We start from the raw sequence: 24,329 nt of genomic DNA, 5'->3' as shown, positions 1-24,329 counted from the left end.
TTGTCATCTATTACTCTAATTGTATTTTTCAGGATTTTAATTGCTAAAAATGATACTGGATTTTTCTGTGCTAGCTGTAAGGATAAAGTCACTAATGTTGTGGGATAAGCCATTAGTAGCCAGTTCTCCAGCCACTATTTTGAAATAGCACTTCTTTGGGTTTCATTTTAAGTTAGTTTGTTGACAGTAGGTGAGGTTTTACCTATTTTAAACTTACTCCCCCTCAGGATATTCAGATTCCTGGTAGCATGAACTAAACTCTCCACTCTGTTCTCCCAGTGCTGTCTCTTTTTTTTTTTTTTCCCATTGATTTGGCCTCAGGAAATACCAACGTAGTAGGATTATTGGATAACAAACACCTAACTAGGTGCCAACACATAACAGCATTTATTCCTTTCCATTCTCACTAGTTTAGTATTATAAATAAAAATACTAATACTAATTTAGTATTAGTAATTTAAAGAGCCTTATACCTTTGTATTTTGGTCTAAAAATTCACTACCAAATAGCACACTGGTTAGGTACCCATTGATTCCTCAGTACTAAAGTGTTTCAATATCCTGACAATGCCGTGGATTTAAATATCAAGGTCAGTTTCTTAAGATCAAACGTGATTTTTTTTTAACTGACTATTGCTTGTCCTACTTATTAGAATGTGGTCTCAAATTTTGATCACTGAGATATACAATTCATTAATTTGATTCTAGGCTAGCCATGTAAAAGAGGGAGGAAGCGCTGGTCTCATTCCAAGCCAGTTCCTGGAAGAGAAGAGAAAGGCATTTGTTAGAAGAGACTGGGACAATTCAGGTGATGAACTCGATACAATAAGTAACAGGTAGTCCTTTGTGGCCACCTTTCTTTGCCTCTTTCATCTGAATTAGCTGATGAATTTATTTAAAATATATCTGGAATTAATCCCTCTCATCTGCTTTAGTGTACTGCTCTCAAAAGTAAACTTTTTGTTCCCTTTCTGCCACCTGCTGGTATTGTATCAGAATTCAGTGGCTCAACTCACCCCTGCCTGCTTCTGCTTTGTAGGATGCAACACTGGGAAGATAATTCTCCCACCCCTATAGAACACCACAGGGCAGTGTATATAGTCTGACATACTGTTTAAGTTATATTTGCCTTGTCATCCTTCAGGACCTTTTTGTGGAACCATAAGTAGCAAAAAAAAGAAAAAGATGATGTATCTCACAACCAGAAATGCAGGTATGTTTTAAATACATTTTTGAGAAATCCAAGTGTAGTATGAAATAGCTTTATATCGTTCTCAATGTGGCATACACTCTAAATGTATAATTTTAAATGAATTAATTCAGATTAGTACCCAGCTGCAAGGGACTGCCATGTGAACACTTGGTACAATAATATACAGGCATTATTTAAATCCTGATATATATACTTGCACTATCACTAGTGTGCTTTATTTTATACTCATAGTTTATAAGAAAATGAATTGGTTAGGATTTATGCTTGTATTAATGAAGGAACAATGTGACAATTGAAACTATTTGTTCAAGAACTTTGATAGAAACTTGTGTCATTTCTACAGAACAGAATGTCTTTTTTAAAGATAATAAAAGAAAGAGTTGTGATTAAGGGCAACTGTATTCTGCCATAACATTGTCCATGATACTTTTGGAAAAATAATACTGGACCAAACAAATCTTAGCCTGATCTAGTAGGATTCTTTCTTAAATCTTTTAGACTTAAATAAAGATAAATATGACACCTACCACAGTTATTCTTTTCAGTTATAAAGGCTGATAGGAGTGAAATGCAGCTCTTAGAACCAGAAGGCTCTGGAGGCTTACTCAAAAGAATTGATAATTTTAAAGTGCTTTCTTGACTTCGGAGCTACCTCTATATTGGTAATAAACTAAATATCACATTAGAAAGGAAATAATCTAATAATGTACTATAATAATAATATAATAAGGGGAAATTAGACTCTCCCTTAATCTATTGTGGAGAAATTGTGCAAAGAAAGTGTTGCTGTTAAGATAATAACCTAAGGAAGAAGTGTTATTACTATAGATTGAAAGTTATAGCCATAATAATAGGTAATATAATATTTCAAATCCTCTGGCTTTATTGTTCATTAAATATATATTCTTAAAGCTTTCTTGCAAAATGGAAAATTTCTAATTTTCCCATTGATCATAATTTTGGAATGTGTTTCTACTGAAAATAGTTAAGATCCAACATTTTATTTTATACATAAATTTAGAATCTTAATATTTAAATGTTAGTATGTTGTCTATATGCATTTTATTAATCAAACTAATATTTGCAGAGTTCACCACACAGTATTTATTCATTTATATCATTGGAAGGGGATACTCATTCTATGAAACTTATTTAAGCAGCCACTCTAAGTGTACTGCTATCCTCCATATGTGATACTCACTTTTTAGTGGAATAGATTACATAAACTAATTTGCAATTTGATTATATTAAGTAATTATTTCTACTGATGAATTAATAAGAAACAGGTTTTAAGGGATAGATTATCTGATAAGGATAAAGTAAGGGTATTTTTCTGGTTTTGTTAGACAATTTTTTAAGGCAAATGAATAAAAGCAGGTGTTTAAATCAGGGTACAAAATAATTTATTGTACTTTACCAAATTTATTTTTAAAAATCTGTACTAAGTCAGTACAATTAAAGTGATACTTAACTATCAAGACAACTAAGCCATTACTGAACAGAATAGCAGAGGTTTTTCACCCATATAAAAGATAACTGAGGGACTTCCCATGTGGCGCAGTGGTTAAGAATCCGCCTGCCAATGCAGGGGACACGGGTTCGAGCCTTGGTCCAGGAAGGTCCCACATGCTGCGAAGCAACTAAGCCTGTGTGCCACAACTACTGAGCCTGTGCTCTAGAGCCCGCGAGTCACAACTACTGAGCCCACGTGCCACAACTACTGAAACCCGCACACCTAGAGACCGTGCTCCGCAACAAAAGAAGACACTACAGTGAGAAGCCCGTGCAGCGCAACAAAGAGTAGTCCCCGCTCGCCTCAACTAGAGAAAGCCTGCGCGCAGCAACGAGGACCAAATGCAGCCAAAAATTAATTAATTTTAAAATAATAATAAAAAATAAAAGATAACTGAATATGATGTTTTCCCATTCCCTTACTTTTAGAATTTGATCGTCATGAAATCCAGATATATGAGGAGGTAGCCAAAATGCCTCCCTTCCAGAGAAAGACATTAGTATTGATAGGAGCTCAAGGTGTGGGACGAAGAAGCTTGAAAAACAGGTTCATAGTGTTGAATCCCACTAGATTTGGAACCACAGTGCCATGTAAGTTTTCCGTTTCCTTTACTATTTAATTGGAAAGGAGTGGGGGTGGGGCAGATTATTATTATTTTATTCCCAAGTAATTTCTAATTATGCCAATGAAAATGAACAAGCAGATGATACTGAAAAACTTGGCGACTCTACAGCTGTCTTGAAATAGCATTGTGGGCCCTGTCAGCTGGCTGCCTGGTGGCAATCGCTTCTCCAAACTCTTCAATCCAGAAGTGTTCGTTAAATGCAAGTATTAAGAGTTGTGGCAAAATCAGCATTAACCTTGCATTTTCTTGTACAGTTGATGTGTATCTGAAAAGTTGTATTTTCACCCATTTTCATCCAGCAGGGGAAACCTGCTGGATCCTCTGACACTCGTGATCTGGCTTGTCGCTTTCAGTCCTGTAAGGTCCTAAACCTGATTTTTGATAGCACATCAAGAGAGATTCCTCTTCCAGAGCAGGCAGCATTAATGAAGGTCACATTTATTTATATACAAAATACAATAATACTGATGGGAAATATAACCATTAGATGAACCAGACACTCATTTTATGATCTTTGTGTTCTTTCTCTATTTGCACATTTACAAGGAAAGTTAAATAATGTCAGAAGCATGCTTGATGAGAATGGAGTTAGAGCAAGGAGTTAAATACAAAGGTGTATTAGTCCTTATAATAAGGCAGTGATAGCATTCATTTTGGAGATATATGAGCCTTTACTTGTGGGAACTTACATGCGCTCTCCCCTGAACACAAGTCAATGTTGCCTTTATTAAGTCCCCTTTCTGTGCCTCCATTGCTGACCAAACCCCCTTTTGATTAACACAGAATTTCTGTAGGTATTTTAATGCCTTTAAGCTTTCCATGTCAAATCCTAGCCTAACATCACTCCATCTCTTTTGGATGAGTTTTAGAGTTTCTCTGCTTTCATCCAGTATGCTTTGACATTTAGTTCTCATTGAGTAATCTTATTGCTAACATGTTTAGGGGTGTATTGGGCCAACAACGCTGTCATTGTCCTCATGTGCTGTTTGTAATCCCTTCAGGGTAAGACTTTGAGTTCCGTTGTAGGCACTGTAAATCACTAAATCAGACAAATCATAGTTAAGTAGTTAACAAAATAAAAATCTCACTGTGATCAAAGTATTTTAAAGTATTTTTGATTTTTATCAAATTAATACATGTAGCATATTTTAATCAAGTAGTTCTTAAAAATATGTAATGAAAAATAACTCCATTTTCCTCTACCCCACCTCTGGCCTACTTACCAGAAACAGTCACTTTTCAGTCTTTCTGCTATTTATTTTGTTAGTCTTCCATATTTCTTAATAATGTCTTCATTCTGCTATTTCTTGTTCTGTCCAGTGTAGGCCTTACCTCCTGACTTCCTGAGTATCCTCCCAGCATAAAGATAGCTCTAGTTTCAGTTAATTCAGTTTCACTTTCTTGAACAGCCTCTTCCTCTCCCCCAACCCAGCAATTTCTAGAGTTCGTTTTTTTCTTCCCCTCTTTATCTTGTCTCATGTGTTCATGCGTATAGTTTTGTATTAAACCAAAGAACCTCTTATTTAGTAAGTCATGCTTTTTTCTTGGAGACCTCTGTCCCACAACCCTCAGCCTTCCTGCTTCAGTGAGGGCTACACACTCTCCACTCTGGCTGCCACACGTTCACATAGGGATGTTTCCCTTTGTTGCTGTCCTGGGTTGAAGCTATTGTTCCTGGGTCCCATTCTTTTTCTTTCTTGGTTTATTGCCTTGTTTTGCTACGGCACGTGCCTTGTAACTTGACAAAAAAACTGCTGTATGGGATGTAATTTCTGCATCTTTGTATTTGAAGTTGTGTATTTTTTTGTCTCCTATTTGATTGATTATCTGGGAATAGAAAGTCTAGATTGTAAAACCCAAAAGATGTTACTCTTTAACCCAGTTTTGTTAAGAAGTCTAATGTCATTCTAATTTTTGTCCTCTCATACATGACCTGATGTTTCCTTCAGTCTTTTTATTTCGTTGGTTTTCATTATTTTATAATTTAATAATGAGGTGCCTTTGTGCGCATCTATTTTTATTTATTGTGCTGATGATTAGTGAGCTTTTCAGACTAGAGATGCATGTCATTCAATTCTGGGGAATTACTATTTCTTGGATGATTTCTCCCTGTTTTCTCTATTCACTTTTTCTAGAATTTGTATTAGCTGGATGTTGAACATCCTGGATTCATCTCCTCAGTCTCTTACTTTTTTAAATCATGTTGTCCAACCCTTTCTCTTTTTATTCTACTCTTTAAAAGATTACCTTGAGTTCTTTGCCTTCCATCTCATCAATGTTTTATCATAAGTAGTCATATTTTTCATTTTAGGATTATTTTCTGTTTCCTGTTTTTTCCCACAGCATCATCTGTTTGTGGGCGCTATCTCTTCTGTATCTCTAAGAATATTAAGCAGTGAGTGTGATTTTTTATTTTCTATAGGATGATAAAAAGGTTCTGGAGATGAATAATGGTGATGGTTGCACAACAGTGTTACTGTACTTAATGCCACTGAATTGTGCACTTAATAATGGTTAAAATGATAAATTTTATGTTATGTATATTTTATCCTGATTAAAAACACTAAAAAAGTTAATTGTGTTAGCTTCTTAATATTCCAGCATATAAGTACACCATGCTTTACTGTTATCACCCACTTATATGGTTTGGGTGGCTTTTTTGTTATAAATAAAGAGATGATAAAATGTGTATACATAAATCTCAGATGTAAAATTATTAGACCAAAGGATGTATAGAGAGATTTATAAATATAGAAGTATTACATATATTTATTTCAACTTCTAGATTTCTTCATGCCAAATTAATTTCCAGAAGATGTACTATTGTACCTTTCAAGACTTATTTTTAGTAAAGATTCAAGTCTGAATTTTTATATATAAAAGATTTATGTATATCCATACATTGTCAAGTATCACTTCTTCATATAATGTAGGTGGTGTTTTACTTTTCCTTAAATCATTCATGTTTATATAGTGTTTAGTTTGTTTGTTTGTTTGAAGCCTCAGAATCAACACACACAAAAATAATACTGATGAAATGTGACAAGTTTGCCTAATTTTTGATACACAGTCTTGTGCTACACATTGGTGGGCTGGTTGGGGAAGTCTCATAGTGAAGGACGTAAATGCTGGTGTTGGATTAAATTGACTTAGTTTTCTCTTTATATTGTGAAATGGTCCTAAAATAAAATATAAAAAATTATTAATCCAGGTGGACAAGCTACCTTATGAATCATGTTTTCCCTTTAATACATCTTGGGATAGTTAAATAAAATGTTACTTTGTTGATTATTTCCTAACTATTTGAAGAGCTACTAAAGATTAGAATTTTGCCTGTCAATCACAGAACTTAAATTCTAAGCAATCGCATTACTTAGTTGCTTAGCATATAAGCCTAAGGAATCAGCTGTAGTCAATCCACCCTGTTCTAATTTCTCTGTTCTAGAAATGGAAAGGGGCTTAATTATGTGCCAATGTAGATTTCTTTTTTGAGTCTTCACTAGAGAATGGTATTGCCGTTAAAATTCGCTTGTAAACGAAAAACATTTCACCAAGAATTTGAGATTCCCTCCACATGTTGGAGGTAGTGTTGGGGGGGGCAGTGTGTGTGCCTGTACATATTTATTTCAAGCAGCACGTTTCCATAAATGGTTTCACTGTAGTGCGTCCCCAAAAGTCGTGCTCTTCTAAAATTATCTTTACGGATATTAAGCCAAGTCCTAGTATGTATGTATTTGGGGAGTTTAAAATTGCCTTAGGAGTTTTATCATACCACCTTTGGTGAATAATCCCAGAAACCTTAGAGATCACACATTTTTGAATATGAAAAGCCATCATAGCATCTTGAAGCTCTTTAAGTGACTTTATAAATCTCTCCACAGTGGTCTGGAATGAGCCAGAAAACAGCAGGGGAAAAAGGGAATCCTCTTGTACATAATAATCTTATTTATGAATTAGGCCCTTATTATTGAGCTTGAACTTAAAGTTTTTTTCTTATAAAAGTTTTCTTGATGTGTTGTGCTTATTTCAAATAGTCAAAATTCTGTCAGTTTTTCATCTGATTACTTTGTAACTTTAATTGCGTGTGGTTAATGATTTTGGCAGATATTCTGCATGTATAAGTACTTGATTAATAGAAGTAGAATACTGTTTTATATCTGATCTAGGCAAACTCAGATGAAGTTGCTAAACTTGAAAATAACACACACACATACACAAATTACTTTTCTTCTTAGGGAGTGCTAGCAAGTTGGCAGAGAATACCTAACTCTGCACCTTTGCAACAGTTTGAAAAGTGATAATCGTCCATTCCTAGCACAGCCAAGTTGCAAAGGAGTTGTATGTCTCTAAAATACCTGACAAAAGGATGTTTTAAGTTTTGACTTGGTCTCTTCTCTCTCATTCTCTCAGAATACTTCAGGTCAGAGTAGAGAAAGTTACTAGACCATAATAACATCCAGGTGGCTAGATCCACCGAGTTGCAACACAAAACAATTAGCATTTGGGAATGTTAATTAGAAGGAAGCTAGAAGAAAAGTTTGGTGCTGGGGCAAGATAAAGGATAGATAATTTATGGGTAAAACTACACTTCAGAAAATTGATAATACCAACTAAGAATAGAATTTTGCTCATCTGTTGGACACTCAATTAGGAAATGTTCAGAGAAGTGTGAAGAAAGGCTGTAATTGATATTCCTTAAGGAGAAGGGGAGTGCTGGTCAGCTGGAAAAGATGTTCACTTGCAATATACCTCACACTTATTAGCTCTCACCATAGTTAAGAATTTAACTTTAGGGCTCTGCTTCTAGGTAAATAAATATATTTTGAGTTTCAAACTGACTTTATAAAGCACATTTTTTGGATATAAATTGTATATTGGAGACTACCTCTTAAAACATTACTAATCAGGGGTCTGCAAACAATTTTATTCAAGAGCCACGTATAGTAAATATTTTAGGCTTTGCAGGCCATCTAGTCTGTGTCACAACTATTCCGCCATTGTAAAACGAATGAAACCATAGGCCATAAAATGAATGAACATGGCTGTGGTCCATAAAACTTTATTTACAAAAATAGGAAGCAGGCCAGGTTTGGTCATAGGCCATAGTTTGCCAACCCCTGCACTAAATGGAAAAGACTTAGGCTACCCTGTGCCTTTTAGTTTGTTTTTTAATACCCTGCACTGTCTCTGTACAAATTCTCAATGCTATTTTATTTAGTTACTTCACGGAAACCAAGGGAAGATGAAAAAGATGGCCAGGCATATAAATTTGTGTCACGATCTGAGATGGAAGCAGATATTAAAGCTGGAAAATATTTGGAACATGGGGAATATGAAGGAAATCTCTATGGAACCAAGATTGACTCTATTCTTGAAGTTGTCCAAACTGGACGAACTTGCATCTTGGATGTCAACCCACAAGTAAGCTGCATGATTCCAAAGATATTTTTTAAGTTTTATTTCCTGTAGAGTTTTTGTTTCTTCTTCAGATTATGAGGGTGGCTCTTTCCCTCTATTACTTGTGACAATAGAGAACCTTATTATGCATCAACAACTAGTTAAATAAATCTCTGATCTGTTAGCCAACAGAGGCATGGATAGCTATAGAAGCTTGATAGAAGTTTAGTATTTATTTACATGCTTAAGTAATATATAAATGCATGTGTTAGGAAATGTTAAATTTAAAATTTGAACAAGGCTGAAACATGAGGAATAAAAATTAAAGTCATACCCCTTCCACCCAGCACACACCCACCCACTCACCATTCATTTCATTCTCATTCCATGTCTCCCTTATTGACCCCTTCTCACCATTCTACACTCAACCCAGTGGGTTTTCTATTTTTGTTGTTTCTCTTATACATAAATGGAAAAATTTTATACAGATTCTTTAACCTTTTTTCATTAAACAGTATTTCTTGAAGATCTTTTCATGTTAGGTACTGTAGAGATTTTTTTGTTCTTTGTAATTGCTGCATGGTATTTCATAGTGCAGATATATATTTATTTATATAACCACTCCAATTAATGGACACTGAAATTACTTCTGCTTTTTCAATATTAACAGAATTCTACAATTAACATGGAAAGCATTTACATCATTCTTGATGATTTGGGGATCATTAAGTTTAATACTTTCCTTGGTTCAAGGGTACCAGAAAGTAGTGAGATTGAGGTCAGAACAAAATTTAATGGATCACCATTTTAGGAAAGTACTGTATGGAATCAAAAGGATAGAAGGGAGGGGGGGCAGATAGCAAGTATTAAATTATGTCCTTTATCTTGAGGAAGAGGGCAGATGGACTTTGATTATTTAGTATAAACTAAAGGGTAACATAATTCAAATTCTAATCCTGTATAAACTGGTTTGTAATTGTTCTTCTACACAGGCCCTGAAAGTGCTGAGGACATCCGAGTTCATGCCCTACGTTGTGTTTATTGCTGCTCCCGAACTAGAGACGTTACGTGCCATGCACAAGGCTGTAGTGGATGCTGGTATCACTACTAAGCTTTTGACGGTAAGCAGTTCTTTTCAGGCTAACAATACTATTTTCCTCCTAAAATTTTTCCTTTTTCTTTTGGGCATGTTTAATTCCATCCATATTTATGAAATAAACACACTGTATAGGGTATTGGAGAATAAAAATTTGTTCCCTAGATGTAGTTAGGATTTGGAACCATATTGCTTTTACTTAGAAACCATTGTTCACTCTATTTTAAAACAAGTTTACTCCCCCTATGTAAATGAAATGGACCAATGTTAAAAAGTGCATATTAATCTAACTCCCTCATTTTACTAATGTGGAAACTGGTCCCGAAGACCAATAACAAGTATGTTCATCATAAGGTTTACTATTGGTAGAGATAGGTGTTCTGACTTTTAGTTGTTACATGTCTTTTTCTCTTGTTCTTCCTCTCTTTTCTCATGTTACGGAAAATTTTAAATATGTACAAAAGAGGGAAGAAATGAACTCCCAGGTACCCATCACTTAGCTTCAATAACACATGGCCATTTTTGTTTCACTTAGACCTCTCTTCACTTCCTCCCTTACCATGAATTATTTTGAAGTAAATCTTTGATATCATATCAACCATAAGTACTTTAGTATTTATCTCTAAAAGACAGACTTTTTGGACATAACCATAACACCATTAGCATATCAAACATTAGGAAGAGCAACTTTTTCTCAATATCATCAATATACAGTCTGTATTTGAATTTCCTCAGTATTTATCTTTTTTTTTTTGACAGTTTGTTCAAATCAGGATCCAAGCAAGATTAACATGTTGCATTTACCTGATGTCTTCTAAATCTCTTTTTTTTCCCCCAGCTTGAGGTATAATTGATACACAATAAACTGTACACGTTGAAAGTATACAACTTGATAAGCTTGGGTATATGTATACATGCATGAAGCTACTGCAGTCAAGATAACAGGCATGTCCCTCGTCTTCATAAGTTTCCTTGTGCCCCTTCAGAGTCCCTCCCTCCTTCTTCTACCTCTTCCACACTATAGGTGATAAGCCTTGAGATCAGGTAGTTTTAATCCTCTTTGTTCTTTTGCAGGTTGCTCCATGTGTCTACTGAACTTTATGAATATCTGAAATATAGTTATCAATGTTTTTATATCACTGTCAACGAATTCTAACGTTTGCATCACTTCTGGATTGGTTTTGACTGAATGACTTTGCTCCTCATGGGTCTTATTTTCTTGCTTCTTTGCAATCCTGGTAATTTTTTATTGGATACCAGACATTGTGAGCTTTGTCCTAGGATGCAGTAATGTGGAAACAGTTAGTTCCTTTCAGATCTTGCTTTAAAAATTTGTTTGGTAGAACCAGAGCAGTTCTCATTCTAGGGGCAATTATTCTTCACTACTGAGGCAAGACCCATTTGAGCACTCTCCCAGATGGCCCATGTGACGTGAGGTTTTCTGTTCTGCCTGGTGGGCATGGGTACTATTTCTGGCTCAGAAAGAATACCTCTCATCCTTTCTGGTGGTTCTTTGGCGACCCTGGGTAGTGGTAACGTGCACAGATTGGTATTCAGCTGAATGCTGGAGGGGGACCTTTACAAATCTCGAGAGTTCTCTCTCCATACTGCTATTCTATCCAGTATTCTGTCCTGCAAACTCCTGCTACTTTGTTCTCCCTGGGCTCTCAGCTCTGTCCCAACTTAGAGTCCAGTAGTGTCCTCCTGGGCTCCACCTCACTGTGTTGCAGCTTGGAAACTCTTTCAAGCCAGTAACCTGGGGTAATCGTAGGGCTCATCTCATTTGCTTCCTGTCTCTCTGGAATCCCTGTCTTCCATTACCTGATGTACAGTGTCTTAAAAAGTGTTCCATACATTTGGTCTGTCTTAGTTGTCAGGCAGGAAGGTTAGTCTGATATCTGTGATTGCATATTAGCTGGAAGCAGACCCTCTCCCTTTAGACTGTTTTAATCTGTAAATCTTCACTGCCTCCCTTCCCTCTCTTTTAACCTTCTAACTTAGTTGTTTAAAAAAACTGGGTCATAGAAAAACTGGGGCCTGATCTGTAAAGTTCCTCAGTAGCTCTCCACCTAATGATTTTAGCAATTTTTATTGATCTTTGCCTGGCTCAGTTAATTTTTTAGGAATTGTGAAGTGGTGTTATTCCAAGTTTGTCATTTGTTCTGCATTTATAAACTAGAATTCTTCTAAATAATTTTTCCTTATCAACTAGTTGATGACTCTGAAGTAGAGTATATATAGGAAAGTCAGAACATAATGCTTGATACTTCCCCTTTAAGGGTCAGTTTTCAGAATAATGGGTTTGTTCAGTAACAGTCTCCAGAGGCGACAGGTGACCAAATAAGGTTTGTGGGTTTTTTAGTTTCATCATGAGCACATGGATTTAAACTTACTTGATGTGTTTTATTACTCTTTTGCAATTATTATTCTTATTGATGTTCAAATCGCCCCATCTTTGACCAACAGGGGCTTATTTAAGTTGGCCCTTGAGACCTATTTCATGAGCCTAATCGTCTGAGATAGCTTCCTAGCTATATGACAAATGCTCCAGGGTCATCTTGTACATTTTCTATTCCAGGCCAGGAATCAGTTACTTCTCCAAGAAGCTCTGGTTCCTTTTAGAGTAAATGGTATTTTAGGACCGTAATACTAGGGGTGCACGTTGTCCCAAGATTGATCATTGTTTCTAGCTAAATGCACCTTTTAGGTAGACAGAACTAGTTTGGTTATGTGCTTTTCTGTTTGTATGTTTGAAGGAAACTAAATCATGAATATATATTGATACTTCCCAATCAAATTCAGGATTACAGGGTTTTATTTAACCTCTTTCATATATATAACTCCATTCTCCTAGGCTGAGTATCCCAGTTCTCAAAAACACCGGGAATGTTAGAATATAGCACATAATTGCTCATTTGATTCATCTCACAGTACACATACAACAGTCTGAAAATAAGTGTACAAATACTACCAGGTATGATTACTGTGAACTGTCTCTTTCTCCTTTATCCTTAGGGTTTATCTCACTAAGTATATACAGTCAAATCAAATCGCCGTGTTTTAAAGTCACTTGGAATACTCTGTGTACTTAGGTCAGCTATTACTCTCTGATGTTTAAATTGTCCTGTCTTCAGCTAAGAAGAGCCTATTCATCTTGTTTTCTGAGTCTTTTTAACACAACCCCATAAACTTTGATGTGCTTCCTGGTATGACAAGCTGCTCCAGGTTATCCTTACACATTTCTTGGCCCAGATCTGGAACCAGCCTTCCAAAAGCCCTGGTTCCTTTTAGTGGGAAATGGTATTTAGAGATAACATAGAAGCTAAAGGTGTGCATTCAACTTAGTTTGTCATTGTTTCTAGGTCTTCTCAGTGGCCAGATGAAGGAAATATATTTTCCCCTTTTGGAAAATATACATCATTAATTCAGCTGGATAGTTCCAACTCACATTTTACATTTTTACTTCCTGAACTATGTTTATCTTTTTTTCCTCCTATGCTGAAAGTCTTGGTTCCTGATGACATTAACATAGTTTCTGACTTTACATGTGTAAACTAAGCACATACTATATATATAATTTCTGAGTAACAATATTAACATTAACAGTATGATTATTGAAAAGTTCTAAGTTTCAGACTTAAACTTTTTAAAAAAATTGTTCTTATGATATATCCCTTGAGTATTATTTTAAAGTCGCTAAAATAATTCTTTTCTGTGGTTAAGGCATCAACTTGAAACACAGATTTGTTTCATTTTGCTTTTTAGGTATTGCTCTTTTTATTTTTATTTGAATTTGATTTTATTGTAATATAATTCTATACATTTTCATAGTTTCAAAGTAAATCTTAAAAACAAACAAACAGGGGCTTCCCTGTTTGTGGCGCAGTGGTTGAAAGTCCGCCTGCCGGTGCAGGGGACACGGGTTTGTGCCCCGGTCTGGGAAGATCCCACATGCCGCGGAGCGGCTGGGCCCGTGAGCCGTGGCCGCTGAGCCTGCGCATCCGGAGCCTGTGCTCCGCAACGGGAGAGGCCACAGCAGTGGGAGGCCCTCATACCGCAAAAAACAAACACACAAAAATCTAGCCTTTCCCTATTCTCTCTACTCTGTTACCTCCTACCCACATAGTCATTTTTACAATTTTTTTTTAATATAAGCAAGTATGTATGTGTATCCTCCCTCCCTCATTTCTTACATAAAAGGTAACTTACTACATACAGTAGTCTGCCTGCGTTTTTCACTTACTAATATATTCTGGAGATCATTCTAGAGCCATACATAGAAATTTTTAAATTCATTTTTCCATCTATATGGTATACTCCATTATTGTTACAGGATTGTTATTGTCAGAAAAGAACTTTTTTTTTTTTTAACAAGACAAATTGCTAATGACTGTATTAGGTAAGATTTGTTTACAAGTTGAATTGGGGCCTGTTTATACATCTATAATAAAAGATAGTTGTTTCAAATTGATTTCGAAATCTTAGTGAAAATATTAACTATAGTACTAGTATCCCTCAGGCTTAGTTGGGAACCCATTTCTCTCTATATACTTTCCTTTAGGTGTTTTCACCAAATCCACTGACTTACATATCGTTGTTATGCTGATGATTCCTAATTTATATGTAGATAACCCAGACCTCAGAGCTCCAACTTATATAACCATTACCTACTTAACATTACATCTGCACTTGGATGTCTCACAGACGTGTTAAACTTAACATGTACAAACAAAGTAGAATGTTTTGTTTCCTCTCACCAATATCCTGTTTTTCACACTCCCACCCCCTCAACTCTGCATCTTCTGCAACCACCCATTTATTCAAGCTAGAAACTCGAGCTATTTCTTTTTCTTTTTTTTTTTTTTTTCCGTATGCAGCAGGCCTCTCACTGTTGTGGCCTCTCCCGTTGCGGAGCACAGGCTCCGGACGCGCAGGCCCAGCGGCCATGGCTCACGGGCCTAGCCGCTCCGCGGCATGTGGGATCTTCCCGGACCGAGGCACAAACCCGTGTCCCCTGCATCGGCAGGCGGACTCTCAACCACTGTGCCACCAGGGAAGCCCCTCGAGCTATTTTTGATTCATTCATATTTCTCACTTTTCATATCCAGCCCATCAGTTAATCCTGATGATTTTATCACCAAAGTATATTTCTAGTCTGGTGTCATTTCCATCTCCTCTGCCACCATCATAATCCAGAGATGTCTTTCCATTGCATCTAGGTCCTCCATGACCTAGCCTGGGCTATCTCAACTTACTACCCACCCTCCCTAAGCCTCCATCCATCTTGGTCTTTCAGTATCTTAAACACATCTGGGTCATTTTCCTCCTGAACTTTACATTCCTATTTCCTCTGCCTGTAATGGTCTTTCTCCCACTATAGTTCTCAGTTTAAATGTCATTTCCTCAGTTTAAATATCATTTCTTCATTTGTAGAGTATTTGTAAGCACTCTGTCTAAAGTAGATCTCTTAAAATTCTTTGTTCCTGGTTGGTTTCTTTCATAGTACTTGTTACAACTTGCAGGTTTTTGTTTATTTGCCCTTTATTTGTCTCCTACACTGGAGGGTAGGAGCCCATTCTCTCTTATTCATTTTTATAGCCACAAATTATGAAATATAGTAGACGGTTTAATAGGAACTCAGTATTTGAAGAACATGTAGAAGCATTATGAAATTTCATAACACTTGCAATTTAATGAAAAGCTTTACTTGCTCATGCAAAACCCATTACTTATTTATTCCCCCACATTGTTCCAAAATGACTAGAAATACTTTATGAAATACAAACAGTACTAGCTAAAAAGATAGATAAAAGTGTGTGTGTGTTGTTGGGGGTGGGGAGCATGGACAGGCAGCCTTCAAATTACATTTCTGAGATTCTTTTTCTTAGAGAAAGGCAGCAAATTTGGCTTTGAGCTTAACAGCCGCTGCAGATTGGGTTCCATGAGTTACAGAATCCATACGATAAAAATGTTTTGAAAAGGGTGATGCAGTTGGGCTAGAGACCAGTCACCTACAAGAATTCTTTTATTACTTTGGGTGTCACCCCAAGATATTGTCAGCAGTCTTTTAATCAGGAATCTTACCTTAGTACCAGTGAAACAGAAGATACAGAATACTCATAAATTCAAACATGAGTGCCAGCTGGAAAGACTAGGATATGAGCAGATGGTAATGTCTTTTTTAACAATCTATATAGATTAGATTTTGAGGATTAGTATCAGAATCACAACAAACAAATATCCAACCTACTTATTTCACTTTGAGTTGGTTTTGAGCAATTAAATATACATTATATAAACTTTTCCTTTTAAAACTCTTTGACAGGACTCTGACTTGAAGAAAACAGTGGATGAAAGTGCACGGATTCAAAGAGCATACAACCACTATTTTGATCTGATCATTGTAAATGACAATCTAGACAAAGCCTTTGAGAAACTACAAACTGCCATAGAGAAACTGAGAATGGAGCCACAGTGGGTCCCAATCAGCTGGGTTTACTGATGATTCAATAAGGTTCACAATTAAAATAAAACTTTCAAAAAGTGACTGCAACAAATAAACCTTCTACTGAGAAAATACATGCACAGATAGAAGTTATCTGCCAAGTCCAGGCATTTTTATTGTGTAGATTGAAGAACCAGTACACTATTCTGGATTTTTATAGAAAAATGTGGTTGGGAAGGTGTACTAAAATATAATTTATCTTAATTTTTCTAACTTTTTATGAATAATCTTTCTATTCATATCACATAAAGAAATGCGTTGAAGCATTTTGTATATGTTTTGATTTAGTACCCTTGCCTTTTTCATCAAAGGAATTTTCAAATCATTCACTCTAACATTGGTCTCATATTTTCACTGTGATAATGAATACTTGAAATAGTTTTGTAAAGCTGTCATTGAGTTCAGTATTTAGTGAAGGGTCAGCTACTCTTATTAGGAGAAAATAATGGTTTATTGGCCTTCTTTCCTAATATGTATAATTTCTTACAGAAGCAGAATTTTAATGTCAGTGCTACAGCTAGTCTACTACCATCCAATACTGACATCAGAAGTCTGCTCAATGCTACGTAGTTTCATTATTACAGAGATGTATGGCTGTCCACTTTAATTTACGCAGCTATATTAGTTTTTTCCCTTCATTCTTTCTCTCGTGAAAATATGAAGAGCAATACTTTGCACTCTCATTTGTTGCAGTGACAGGCTGATGCTTCGTTAACATGTACACAGCAAGCAAGGCCGTGCCGGCTGAGAGAGTGCCTTATCCTGCAAAACCTTACAGCAAAATGACTCTGAAAGTTGATTTATTTGTACATGTAAAAGTTTAACTAACAAAAATAAACCTATTGCTTTATACAGTTTTTTTATTAGGATATAGTCAGCAAATGTATCACACCTCTGAAAATTTCTGTGATACTGAAAAATGCCTCCAAGTTTGCAATTGGGGGGTTTTGTGAACAGTGTGCTTTTGAAGTGTGATGTGATCATTAGGGTATTTTTTCGGTTTGTTATGTTGTGAACCAAATCCATTGAACGATTTATGAAATTTGGAAATAATTGTCAGCTGTTTTATCTCAATATAATATATACATTATATAATATGTACATTGTATGTATTATATAATATATATTAAATAATGTATTATATATATTTTTTACATTTCTGTTAGGAAATGTAGTTTTTTGTTTAATGATTAGGAAAACAGTTCTCCGTCTTTAGATGCATTAACATATACAAATTTCCAAAATTAATCTCAGTTAGTATATTCTTTTAGGATTCTTAGATGGTATAAATTCTTCCTAAAACATATTCAGAGATGCAGGTCATCATTAAACTAAGTTAGCCATATTTTATATTGCTGCTAGCTTTTCACATAAACAGTATTCACACTTAAAGGGTTAGGTGCTTAAATACTGGTGGTCATCTTTGTCTGGTGCTAGGCACCAGACACCTGGCTGCTGAATTTGTTTTCCCCTCACCAAAGCTGTCACATGGAATGCGGCCGGGAGGACTCAGAGGGAAGAGAAAATACATGGCATTAAGCAGCATGCACACAACTGTTCTTCACAATGAGACCGAACACCCAAGTTGCTGTATGGTTAAGATTGGAAATCCATAGGTGTTTTTTTTCATCCAGCATTTCATATCCAGAACACAAATTCATGTTCTTTGTCCTAGGATAGGAAATTGGTGTCAGAATGGATCACACCCTTTTAATAACTTTGGTAACTTTTAAACCACATATATTTACATCAAATTCTTGGCTTCTCAAAGCAACATGAATCAAAGCACAGTGTCGAGATGATGTCCCATGACTTAGCGTCTCAACACACTGTAAGCTTTAAGAGAAATTTTATTTCCACATTCTCAGGAAATGTGCTGTCTTCTGTGGTGTGCCTTCATGCTGCTGTGTGGAGCCTCTTTGGAATCATTGTAGCAGCTCAAGAAGTTTATACACAAAATATTTTACCCATCTTGACACAACAGAGATGATTTTTACATCATATATATCTTAAGCCTTATCATATGGTATAAAATGCACATTATTTAGAAAACAGACTACACTTAAAGGAATTATTTCTATTATAAATGGTATTCATGACTAACTACTTAGTTAATATGAGATGCCTCCTAATATAAAATGGAACAGTGCAGTTGATTTCATTTCAGTCGAGACACCAGAGCTGAAGAGAATAAATTTAGAAAAGTTCGTTTATCTCAGTAAAGAGTCATTGAACTTGAAACTCAAGTCCCATCTGGGTCTGCAGGAACCAGCAGAGCTCTGCTGGGGCAAGGAGTCCCAGAGGTGCTGGGATTCTCCCAAGGCAATGAGAGTATGGTTGTGATCAACGAAATGTGAACCTCTCTTGTAGGAAAGGTCTAAGATAATTAGCTTTACTAATGAGAAAATAGTTTAAAGTGATGTTGAACAACTGGTAATAGTTAAAATATACATGCACGTGCATATGCTTTTGGGAAACAATGTGCCAGTACACTAACGCACCTGAGGACTCCTTGCGGACAGGTGAGTATCCACATTCAGCATTCAGGGCATGACTGTTTATATACAGCTAAATAGTATATATATTTTTTATTTTTAAATATACAAATACCCCATATCCATAGAGTTGATGTCCCTGGATGAATCATTTAACCGTAAGTAGTAGAATATATGTGATGCACTCAAGTAGAATTTTACTTTTATTACAGCCATGCCTCGATTATGCAGTCTCAATTTCTGTTTATTTGGATAGTATCAAATAAAATACTATCCAGTACATCAGAACTTTGTTTACTTTTGCCAAGTCTAACCATACCATTGCTGAAGATAGCTTTCTAAAGTAGAAATCATGTCATAAACCCAGTACAGCAATAGTAGCCTGAACCCTAGATTCTAGAATCTAGTAAATTTAATATAATAGCTTATAAGGACAAGTTTTCTTTAAAAGAGCAAATTGGATATTAACACAAATTTAGAAAATAATGTAAATTAGCAATAAAATATGTTAGTGTAGCATTATAGACTGGCCAGATACTAACTGCTTTGACCGTAATATCCCAATGACAGTAGAGGATGATCGTGGCTTTAAAGATTCATTTAAATTTGTACTTATTTTTATGGATAACAGTAAGTGTCATGATCCAGTAATTGGGGTTGATTTTTATGATGGATAGCCATGGAGTTAGGTACAATTATTTTAAATTTGTAAACACTGAACATAAAAGTTTTGAAAATTGGTCAAAATAATGATCTACTTAACATTGTACTTACGCGGCTTCTGAAACAACACCCCGTTTTCCAGAAATCACAGGCTAGGGAGCCAATAATTTTATAGTAATGAATCTTTATACTAAAAATGGAAAAAGCAATCCTGAAGTTTTATGTATATAGATAGCACGTCATTTTTTAAAAGTTTGAGTCACCATATATAATATATATATTATATATACACAGCTATGTGTATAATATGTAAAAATTCTCCCAAGATACATGAATAGTAAAATTAAATCTGTTCACCCATGTAATTATAACTAGTGCTTTTACATTTTTAATTACTCCCAATTCTTAGACATTATGAAACTTTTTTCACATTGTTTTCATAGGCTGTGGCTTTACCTTGAGGCAGATACTAATCCCCTTTCTGAAAAATATATTTGGAATTAAGCTCAAAAAGTTATTATAACTTAGTTTCCTTAGGGAAAAAGGACAGAGTCCTAGATGGAAGCCTCTTGGGAAATACTTACTTAAACCTTCAAATGAGTTTGTGATACGGTTCAGGCTTAAGAGATTATGGTACCTGCCCTCCTCTTGTTTCATTGGATTTGTTGTGAGAATTCATGTAATAACATCTGTAATAGATTTGGAGTTCTTGGGAGAAATTCAGAATTTTAAATAATAGGATTATTGTATATAGTACAAGTTAATATTATTCACAGACTTTTAAGAATACAGTCGACTAATTCATGAGTTTTTACGTATACATTGTGTATCTGCGGAAGATAACAATTATGATTTTTTTTAAGGTAAGATTATTTTTTAACTCCATTTTTGTTAGCTTCAAGTTTTATTCATTTTTAATATTTCCCATAATTTGTCATGTTACTTTGTGTGTTCCTGGAATGATTTAATGCACAGAATCAAAAATGAGTCTTTAAAAACACTAGAAAGTGAAGGAATGATATCTCATTTCTAAGGTAAGAATTTAAAAGCACGGTTTGCACTACTTCTGCAATACACTGTACTGCTTTCTTTAAAATAGTCTCTCTTTTGATAAAAATAGAGCTGGTGTACTTCTACTGGTTGAGATCCTAATTCTGACTCCTGACCATGTGACTGTTGATAAAATTTATATCTCCCTTTAGTTTTAATATTATACTTTTTAAATAAGGCTAACTTAATATTTGTATTCACCTTAAATTACAAGAAGTAATTTATAACTGATGTGATAAATGCTAAATTGGAAAATCCTTATTAAGCTACTTTATCTGTTTATTCACTTACCCTGAGGTTGCTTATCTTTTAGTTCTTTTAAAATGTACCTCTTTTGGAGGTAACATAGTGATTGGTGCACACCATTCAGAAATTCTACCTTCAGTTTTAAAACAGCTCTGAGGATGCGTTGATAGTTCCAGCCTGGAAGAGGATGTGTTCTGCTTTCTTAGTGGTCCTGGTCAGGAGGTCTTGAGTTCAGAATCCTACTCTAAGTCCAAACCTTTAGCAAATCCTTGCTACCTTGACCACTCACAAGTCAAACAAAATTTAAGTAGGCAGTCCACAATTTAAGTAAGCATCCAAAGACACTCTGATGTTTGCCCCTTAAAGCTGCCCTACCTTATGCCTGAAGTTTATCACTGCAGCCCTATTGTTTAGTGTAAGTTTAAAAGGCATCTGTTTCTTTAAAAGGGGAAACACATTGTTAGGTCCAGTTAGGGGACCTTGAATCCAACATAACATGAATGCATTTTAGATTTGTTCTCTAATTGCTTCAGGGCCATTGGCTGATACTGTAGTGCTAAGATAAACCTGACTTGCCTCCACATGCCAAAGTCGGTCAGAAGTGACAATTTTTTTTTCCCTACCAGCTTTTACTGTTTCTAATCTCTGGCACAAACTGAATGAACACATCTACAGGTAATGTAAATGCCATTTACAACTTGGCAGATTAAATGCCTCAGTGCTTGCAGTGTCTTGCAACTCAAGACAATGGGACTTGTCTTGAGTCCCATTGAACAGGTATTGTCACTACCACAGAGTAGAAGCCAAAAGGTCTTATTTTAAAAGTTGGAGATAGATGTCTTTACTGCACTTCAGCAATAGCATGCCAGGGGTAGAAACATACAAATATGACAAGCCATGTCTGAAATTTGACCTTCCTCACATCAGTCAAGGTGGCCTGGGAGCTTGGAGGAAGAGGGAGACTCCTCTGCTATGTATTACTAACCCAGAAGTCATTACCAGTTAAAATGTGTGGTTCTCATCTTACTCTTAAATAGGAGAGGCAGGCAGTGGTATGAGTAACCTTACTTTGGAGACATAAACCTTGTTCTGGTAAACATGGTCCAACTGAGAGATGCCTTAAGTCTTTTCAGTAAAACCTGATTCGAGGAATAGCTGATCTCCAACTGTAACTGAAATACAAGATAAATATTTCCTTTGGCTGTGTGTCCACTTTAAAAAACAGCTGCTGACTCCTGTTTTTTCAGTAACATTGATTTTTAAGAAAGTGGTGTCTTGGATTTTGCCATAGAAGAATGAGCACTGGGGTTCAGCAGCTGCTATAATTTCCACGTTGTTAGCTCTGTTAGAGCCCATGATGAGAAACTGATGTGAAGACCTTGGGGGACTTTTTTTCCATCTCTCTTGGTATATATTTATTTTGAACACATGTGCATGCTTCTTTTAACCTCTGGTCTTTGAAATGATTGTAGAAGAGACCTTTTTGGTTTTGTTTGTTTTTTAATGGAGGGCAAAATGCTTGTTAGCAACCAAAAAATCAAAGCTGAACAAGCTGCCAAAGTAAGTTTCTGGTGAAAAAGTTTAAAAATAAAATTGCTACTGCTTTCCAAGTAACTGTATTACTCGTTCCTGTATAAAAGAAACATTATTGCTGTCCTTGTATAAATAAAATTTTCCTGCAGTACAATTATTGATTTCTCAGAAACTGTCCCTATAAATTTTTCTTTTCACATTATTTCCATATGTTGTCCAAAGTGAAAGTTACTGAAATGTCCAATCTGTGAGATTGCATACTCCTGGTAAAATATTTTTGTATATGTAAAGAAATAAATATTTAATATTGGGAAAATGTAGTGTTTCATTTATAGGTAGAACTAAGGCTTGGAGATAATAAAATACAGAGAGTATCAGATTAGCTTCACCAATTTCTTTTAAACGCTAATAGTCTTTGTTAAAAGCCTCGAATGTTATTTTAGATTTTCCCACCAAAATAGATCAATTTTTCACCTGCCTCCCTTTTTTCACAAGGAAATCCTAATTATTGTTTCATCTATCCCAGCCCAAAGATTCCGTGGCTTTCAAAGATGACTTCTTCAAGGAAAGATTTCCAGAGACAGGGAAGGTTAAAATACAGGATCAAGAAAAGACCTCTAAGCTTAGATGGCATGGAATACTAGGACCATTTCCCAGCTAGCCAAGAAAGAGAAACCCTGGTGGGAAAGACAATGCCTGCTGTGGCACACAGCTCAGCCCTGAAGCCTTCGGTGAGAAAGGGAGGTGGACCCACCAGACTGGCCAAGGGATGGAGGCGTGAATGTGGGTGAGTGCAGGAAGCCTGTTTCCAGAAAAGGTACTTGGGCAACTCTTTCCCAAGCTAGTTTCCAGGATTCTATACCTCATACTTCAGAAATTGCTAGTCTAGTGTATTTCTGGTATTTCTCATTTAGTCTTTTAAATGAAATATAGCTGCTTTACAATATTGTTAGTTTCAAGTGTATAGCATAGTGATTCTGTATTTTTACAAATTATATTCCATTATAGGTTATTACAAGATCATGGGTATAATTCACTATGCCATACAGTAAATCCTCACTGCTTATCTATTTTCCATATAGTAGTTAGTATCTGTTAATCTCATATCCCTAATTTGTCCCTCCCCCTCCCCCTTTTAGTAACCACAAGTTTATTTTCTATGTCTGTGAGCCTGTTTCTGTTTTGTATATACATTCATTGGTATTTTTTAGATTCCACATGTAAGTGATATCATATAGCATTTGTCCTTCTTATTTCACTAGGCATAGTACTCTCTAGATCCATCCACATTGTTACAAATGGCAGTATTTCATTCTTTTTTATAGCTGAGTAATATTCCATTACATATATATATACACATCTTTTTTTTGAATTTTTGAATTTTATTTTTTTATACAGGTTTTTATTATCTGTTTTATACACATGAACATATACATGTCAATCCCAACCTCCCAATTCATCACACCACCACCACCACCCCTTGCCACTTTCCCTCCTTGGTGTCTGTACGTTTGTTCTCTACATCTGTGTCTCTGCAAACTGGTTCATCTGGACCATTTTTCTAGGTTCCACATATATGCGTTAATATATGGTATTTGTTTTTCTCTGACTTACTTCACTCTGTATGACAGTCTCTAGATCCATCCACGTCTCTACAAGTGACCCAATTTCATTCCTTTTATGGCCGAGTAATATTCCATTGTATATATGTACCACATCTTCTTTATCCATTTGTCTGTCGATGGGCATTTAGGTTGCTTCCATGACCTGGCTATTCTAAATAGTGCTGCAGTGAAAACTGGGGTGCATGTGTCTTTTTGAGTTATGGTTTTCTCTGGGTATGTGCCCAGTAGTGGGATTGCTGGTCATAATGGTAATTCTATTTGTAATTTTTTAAGGAACCTCCATACTGTTCTCCATAGTGGCTGTATCAATTTACATTCCCACCAACAGTGCAAGAGGGTTCCCTTTTCTCCACACCTTCTCCAGCATTT

At 35.7% G+C, this 24,329-nt stretch overlaps 2 protein-coding genes across 4 annotated transcripts in view; one reads left to right on the top strand and one right to left on the bottom strand.

Moving 5' to 3' along the window:
* The window catches only part of MPP6 (membrane palmitoylated protein 6), a 109,383-nt gene extending 86,741 nt beyond the window's left edge, over window positions 1-22,642 (top strand). For all 3 annotated transcript variants that reach the window (XM_032642741.1, XM_032642742.1, XM_032642743.1), the window contains exons 7-12: window positions 708-807; window positions 1,144-1,212; window positions 3,154-3,315; window positions 8,569-8,771; window positions 9,740-9,868; window positions 16,169-22,642. In XM_032642741.1, coding sequence (XP_032498632.1) covers window positions 708-807; window positions 1,144-1,212; window positions 3,154-3,315; window positions 8,569-8,771; window positions 9,740-9,868; window positions 16,169-16,345 — 840 coding nt within the window. In that variant the 3' untranslated portion in view covers window positions 16,346-22,642. The remainder of the gene's footprint in view (window positions 1-707; window positions 808-1,143; window positions 1,213-3,153; window positions 3,316-8,568; window positions 8,772-9,739; window positions 9,869-16,168) is intronic.
* Window positions 474-24,329, bottom strand: part of GSDME (gasdermin E) — a 148,551-nt gene continuing 124,695 nt past the window's right edge. The window contains 1 exon segment of the mRNA XM_032642746.1: window positions 474-758. The gene's annotated coding sequence lies outside the window, so the exon portion shown is untranslated.

The sequence above is a fragment of the Phocoena sinus genome, chromosome 9, assembly GCF_008692025.1.
Source record: "Phocoena sinus isolate mPhoSin1 chromosome 9, mPhoSin1.pri, whole genome shotgun sequence".
Lineage (NCBI taxonomy): Eukaryota > Metazoa > Chordata > Mammalia > Artiodactyla > Phocoenidae > Phocoena > Phocoena sinus.
Note: the sequence above shows the minus strand (reverse complement) of the source record. Positions and strands in the feature narration are given on the sequence as shown.